At 33.5% G+C, this 7,191-nt stretch overlaps 2 protein-coding genes across 2 annotated transcripts; both read left to right on the forward strand.

Annotated features, from left to right (window-relative positions):
- Nucleotides 1–1,896: 1,896 nt before the first annotated feature.
- Nucleotides 1,897–3,291, forward strand: LOC105953587 (receptor-like protein kinase FERONIA). The gene has a single exon (XM_088818985.1). The coding sequence runs from the start codon at nucleotides 1,897–1,899 to the stop codon at nucleotides 3,289–3,291; it is 1,395 nt and encodes a 464-aa protein (XP_088675111.1).
- LOC105953596 (nodulation receptor kinase-like) lies at nucleotides 2,023–5,514 on the forward strand. Its single transcript, XM_012977268.2, has 2 exons — nucleotides 2,023–4,410; nucleotides 4,519–5,514. Exons 1-2 carry the CDS (start codon nucleotides 3,528–3,530, stop codon nucleotides 5,031–5,033), a joined length of 1,398 nt encoding a protein of 465 aa, XP_012832722.2. The 5' UTR covers nucleotides 2,023–3,527; the 3' UTR covers nucleotides 5,034–5,514.
- The last annotated feature ends 1,677 nt before the right edge of the window (nucleotides 5,515–7,191 follow it).

The raw sequence follows: 7,191 nt of genomic DNA on the forward strand, positions 1-7,191 counted from the left end.
AAACGGAAAATCTAATCATCTAATCCAAATGAAACAAACTGAAAATCAAAATATCAATTAGTTTTGGTCTTAAAATCATTACACATTGATACGGTTCAAAATATACATGAAAATGATCGATCCAAATTACTATATAATTTCGGATAATTGATTTTATTTCATATTAAGTTTTTCAAAATTATATTCAGATAATTAATTTGCAATATACTAAAGACCAATATAAATTTCATGACATATACAAATTAATATTATTCATATAATGTATTCAAATATGTTTTATTATATTTCATTTGATTAATTGATCTATTATTAATCGGATGAATAAAGTACATAATAATGCATTAATGAAATATATTAATGTTATTTATAAAACAATATGACTTTAAATTTTTAAAATAGTTTGAATATTATTATAAAAATATACTAAATTCGAATATATATATATATATATATATAATTGAATATTCATACTAAATTCCAAAAATATATTTCAGAAAATTAAAATTATAAAAAAGATAATATTTTTCGAATTTATAGAATATTAAAATTGGAAATAATACATATACATGTGGTAAATGTTTAAATGAGTGTACAAATGTTAAATAGGAAATAACTTAAATACATACCAAAATAAAATTGACAACTCACCAACTGAAGAATCCACCTCATCAATTGAACTCCAACTAAGCAATTTTGATAAATGACATTATCATTTGCCACATGTCAATCATTGAGGACATATATCCTCTTTTTATATTAAAAATAGATGACATCATCATTTGCCACATGTCAATCATTGAGGGCATAGATCCTCTTTTTATATTATATATAGATTTATATGAAATGTCCTTTTTAACAATATATTGACTTTCTTCAGCAGTTGAACCACTTCTTTTTTTTTTTTAGGTTTTTTTTCCTAACAAAAACACAGTTCAATATTCTTCCTCTCTTGAAGTCTTCCATATTGATTCATAAAAAAAAAAAGAAGTCTTCCATATTGAGTAATATGCAGTCTTGACGTCAACGTATTCACACATCAAATAGTAATACTATTACAATACTAGTGGTGAAACTTGTAATGGAATATTCAATTTCTTTCAATTTCGATTCGAAATTGTCCGATTTTGAAACAAGTATGTTCATTAAGAATTCTCAATTCCATTTCTTTTAGATTAGAATTGGAATATATACTAAATTCCAATTTTAGAACCAAATTTAGAATTTATATTTAAAAAATTCCAATTATATTTGAAGCCTTGCACTTGATTTTTCTTTTTTTTTTTCTTTTTTTTTTTACGGCTTCAAAATCATCTATTGTGATGTATGTAGCTCATATGTTCTTCATATTTTACTATGGCTAATACGTGTGACATTTGGTAAAGAACAATATAAAATCACAAGAATACACACCATCTACGGACGCAGCATCGAAGAAACCTGACAAGAAAATGCTAAAATTAAAAAAAGTTGGAAAAAACTAAAAAGCATGTTCTACGTACAAATCGGCAATAATAAATAAAATCATAAATATAAATACTATAGAAATATCAAAATATTCCTATGTTATTTCAAAATATATTTGATAACTAGTTGGATTTACTAATTATGTTGCTTTGCTAGGTCGCTTGCATGCTTATGCTTATTATTAATTAAAGACAAATCCCTTTCATTAGAAGTTGGCTAATATATTTAGATGCCAACTAATAAGTGTATAAAGTCATTGAAAATGAAAAGATGTAACAATAATAATAATAAATAGATGTAGAATGGGTCAACGCAAGGCAGTTGTACCTTCTCATTTCTTGGAAAGTAAGTCACCATTAGAGTATTAATAATTATGAAATTCATCACTCCGATCAATGATCATTTCTCTGCAAAAAAAAGAAAAACTGAACAATGAATCTGTATTCACTTCTAACCGGTGTGTTGTTTCTCTTCCTTGTCATCAAATTCACAGCTGCTATTACTATTAGTAGTAATCCAACTCACTTAACACGTGATGTTTCGATTAGTTGCGGTTCCGTAGGAAATTCTGCTTCAAATAATGGCAGGGAATGGATTGGAGATGTACAACCGAAATCGTCTTCCTTGCTGCAACTTAAGGGCTCGTCAACCACCACCTCCACCGTCATCCCTAATTTGATCTCTGTTGATCCAGTTCCACACAAGACGGCAAGAATCTCTCAATCTCAATTCTCGTATGCATTCCAAGTGAGCCCGGGCCAGAAAATTATCCGCCTTCACTTTAGTCCCACTTCGTATAAAGGTTTTAAAGGACGGTTCGAGGACTTATTCACCGTTGAAGCCGGTCCTTTTACTTTGCTAGGTAACTTTAGCGCCTCCCTCACTGCTGATGCGCTCGGCGTTGATTCTATCATCAAGGAATTTTGTTTAAATGTACAAGAGAATCAACATTTAGACATAATTTTCTCTCCCGAAAGTATTCGTTCGTTACATACATATGCTTTCATAAATGGCATTGAGATTTTCTCGGTGCCCGAGAATCTTTCTTACTTTGACGGCGGAGATGTTGGGGAGCAACTGGTTGGTGAAAAGTCTGTGTTTTACTTTGATCACAACACTGCACTTGAAATATTCCACCGAATGGAGATTAAGCAAACCTCTGTTCACTCTGCGGGAGATTTAGATGATGACATGTTTCCGAAGTGGGCAACCCGAACTACAAAGAAGAGATATAACAGCACATGGAAGATGCCGGTGGATGTGGGATTCAAGTACATGATCAGGGTTCATTTATCAGAGTCGGGGCTCAAGATCGCAGGAAGTGGCGATCAAATCATTTTTGAAGTCCTTATTAATGAAATGATTGTGCACACTAATATTGACCACCTAGTTAAAGGAAGGAACGAAAATAGCATCATAATCTGGTATAGTGACTACATGGTGGTGGTGAGAGGGAACAAACGGGAAGGAAAACGCGATATCTTGATTTCCTTCAAGTCATATGATGATCTTATAGATGCTCACACGTTTCTTTCACGATTAGAAATATTTAAGTTGAGCAACTCTGATAATAGTCTTGCCAGTCCAAATCCCGTGCCTCCAGCTCGAGATTCACCATCCCAGACGACTGTCCAAACTATATTCTATTTTCTTTGTCAGAGAAACGTAATTTCAATTGTTGTAGTAGCTATAATTTCTTTGGTATGTATCGTTGTTCATAAGTTGCAAGAAATTCAGGAAGCTAATATTACTGAGGAGGGAAACGAACCAAAGCCAAAGCCAGAGCCATCTACTAGGCTGAAAGTATTTGTCGTCGTTTTTCACTAGATGAGATCCATCTAGCCACAAACAAATTCAGCGACACACTACTAATTGGAAGCGGCGGATTTGGTAAAGTCTACAAAGGCCACATTGATGACGAGCAAACTACCGTTGCTATAAAGAGGTTGAAATCAAGCTCCAAGCAAGGGGCACCCGAGTTCTGGGCAGAGATTAAAACTGTTCCCGAGCTCCGACATGTTAACCTAGTTCCTCTAATTGGTTACTGCAATGAGGGAAGTGAAATGATCCTCGTTTATGAATACATGTCCTGTGGAACTCTAGCTGACCACATTTACAATGCAAGGGAAAATGGTAGTACCTCTTCTTCTTCTTTCACGTGGAAGCAACGCCTTGATATATGCATCGGAGTTGGCCGGGGACTCGATTATCTTCATACAGGCAATGGAATCATACATCGGGATGTAAAGACTTCAGATATTCTGCTCGATGAAAATTTCACAGCCAAGGTTTCAGATTTTGGCTTGGCCAAGCTTGAAAACAAAAGCAAGTTACATAGCCATGTTAGCACGGAAGTTAAAGGAACACGTGGTTACCTTGATCCAAATTACTACCACACTAATAAACTACGCAAGGAAAGTGATACTTACGCTTTTGGAGTGGTGTTGTTGGAAGTATTGTGTGGGAGGCCCGCAGTCGATTCGATGGCTGCAGAGAATGAGCAATTACTGACCGTGTGGGCTCGAGATAAGATTAACAAGGGAGAAGTAGATCAAATTGTAGCTACGAATCTGAAGGAGGAGATTTCGCCGAATAGCCTCAAGACATTTGTGAGAGTTGTAGAAAGATGCCTGCTTGATGAACCGAATGAACGACCACCAATGTCTAAAGTTGTGTCGGGCCTTGAGTTGGCTGCTGAACAACAGGAGATAAAACAACCTTTTGAAATAGTAGCAAATATTTCTGATGATGACAACCATATTGTCTTAATAATGATAAAGATGGCCCCATCAACAGTTCAGACAGAGCAGACAACAATTTTCTCTACAGCTGTGCAATATTCCACACCTCCTCCGAACGAACAAACTAATAACAATGTGGTCATTGCTCAGCTTCCACATAATGACAAAGATGAACCACCAGTTCAGACGGGGCAACCATTATCAGGTATGTACAAATTCGATAATAGTGAAAAAAAAAACCTTGACTATTCATATCTTGATTTTCAAACTTGTCATGGTCTTATTTTAATGACCTGAAATGTTAAACTAGCAGAGGTTGATGTGGGTACAAGTGCACCTGCCATCAGTGAATCTTGTTCTACATCGAACTTATGCAGACGTTTCTCGTTCGAAGATATCAAAACCATCATCGGCAACTTGAACGAAAATTCCATCATCGGCAACGGAAGATTCTTCAAAGTGTACAAAGGGTTTGAGGGCAACGCCACCACCATGGCCATCAAAAGGCTGAAATTGTCGTCAGGCCTAGGTGACCGCGAGTTCCTGGATAAAATTGACATGGCGTCAAATCTAAGGCACCTCCACTTGGTATCACCGATCGGCTATTGCAACGAGGGCGGTGAGATGATATTAGTCTACGAATACATGGCGCGTGGTAGCTTATTAGACTGTCTCCACAACGAGAATAATAATAAACGATTGAAGTGGAAGCAACGCCTCCAGATTTGCATAGGCGCCGCCAGGGGATTGCAATACCTCAACACCTGTAATGAGTACCACAACATGCATATATCGCATGGTCAACGCCAGAAACATCCTACTGGATAACGATTGGGTGGCCAAGGTTTCCGTAGCGCCAGGTTATATCTGGCAAAAATCGAGCGTGGAAAAGTATGACGTGTACTCCTTCGGCTTGGTATTGTTCCAAGTGCTATTCACCAAGCCAGATAAGCCGCCAAATTATAAAAAATGGGTTGAGTCTTGTCGTACAGGGACACTTAAAGAACATATAAGTCATGATCTGTACATTCAAATTGCCTCTGAATGTTTAAGTAAATTCGTCGAGACAGCCCTTGCATGCGAAAATGGAAAGGACAGTGAAAAACCGACAATGAGTGAAGTCGTTCGGGGACTCGAGTCAGCGATGCAGCTGCAAGAATAGAGAGGTCGCACCAGGTAAATCTCCAATCACATAAGCAATCTTGAGCTCAAAATTCACATCTGCCATAAGGAAAAACATTATATTCTACTTATATCATATTTTAAACTTCGCTTAATTTCATCAACATTAAATGAAATTCTATTGAATTAACAATAGACTAGTATTTCACTTGCCGATAATCTAGAAAAAGTGAAAATATGTTTTAGATAAAATAATCGAACAATAACTTTGAATAATTGATATATAATACGATATGATCCAATTTTTTTTTTTTTTTTAAACATTGTTAAAAAAAAATATTTTTAATCTTATTATTAATACGATATATTAATATTAGTATTAGTATTAGTATTTTAAGCGGCGAGTTAATAAACTAAATGATAATTTCTTTTTATAAAATACGAAAATCGTGATATAAATGTTAAGATGCATTATTTGAACCAAATGATACAATTATCTCATCCAATGAACTCAGACCCTTAACATAAAACTTATTATCAAATTGGTGTTTTACATCACATGCATTGACATGACATATAACTCATCCTAATACTAATCCTAATGTTAATGCTAATATTAATTATAATTCTAATTACAATCCTTATGTTAACATTAATCCTAATCATAATACTAATATTCTAATCTTAATCTTAATCCTAATATGCTAATGCTAATGCTAATATTAATATGCATATGCTAATTCTAATGCTAATTTGTTAATCCTAATTATAATCTTACTCCTAATCCTAATTCTAATGCTAATTTGTTAATCCTAATTATAATCTTACTCCTAATCCTAATTCTAATGCTAATATAAATCATAATCCTAATAATAATTATAATCATCTTCTCCCAATTATAATACTAATATTAATATTAATATTAATCTATGTCTCCACCTCTACCAACTTTAAAATTGATCACATAAAAATGACTTTGTATTTTTAAATTGAGAGCTCCACGTTTGATGTATTTTTAATCTTTAGATGTAATAATTAGCCTTGTTATATACTTCATCTGTCCTGTATTAGATGTTTTTTTGGTGGTTTTGTGCAAATTAAGAAACTCAATAAATATGCATAGATTATACAAAAAATAACATACTAAATACTAAAATACCATTTTCATTAATTATTTTTCAATTAATTAATTAAGAAGTGATAAGGGGCAAAATTGATAGAAATGCAATTAATGCTTTATTGGAACTCTAAAATGACAAATAATTTCGGACAAAAAAACCCTTAAAGGACAAATAATATGGGACATATGGAGTACTTAATAATTAGTCTTATTATTTACTTAGGTAATTTTGTAAATATTATACTGTAATTCAAACATCAATATTAATAAAAGAATTTATGAAAAAATAAAATTAAGTAATAGACGTGGATGATCAAAACTATTTTAAATTGTGAGGCCAAAGAAAGAAATTAAATATAAGGGTGTATACGTATAATTAGATCGAAGGGAGTAGGGATGGCAACGGGTCGGTTCTGGGCCGGGTTTGCCTAAACCCAAGACCCGACCCACGAAAAATATATAAACCCAAGACCCGCTCCTACCCGCTTTAGCTTAGACCCAGACCCGCCCCAACTCAGACCCTAACTAAACGGTTCTGACCCGTCAGACCCGCTAGACCCATTAACATACAAAAAGTTTAATATTTTTTAACTTTCATAACATTTTGCATGTATATTTTTACGAAATAATCTCAATACTAAAATACAATATTTTAAAAAATATCTACAAGTGTTATAACATGAACAGTAAAATTACAAGTAATTATATTTAACTTCGATAATAAGATAATAAGTAAAATTCAAA

Source organism: Erythranthe guttata, chromosome 6, assembly GCF_056151865.1.
Source record: "Erythranthe guttata isolate IM_541 chromosome 6, IM_541, whole genome shotgun sequence".
NCBI lineage: Eukaryota > Viridiplantae > Streptophyta > Magnoliopsida > Lamiales > Phrymaceae > Erythranthe > Erythranthe guttata.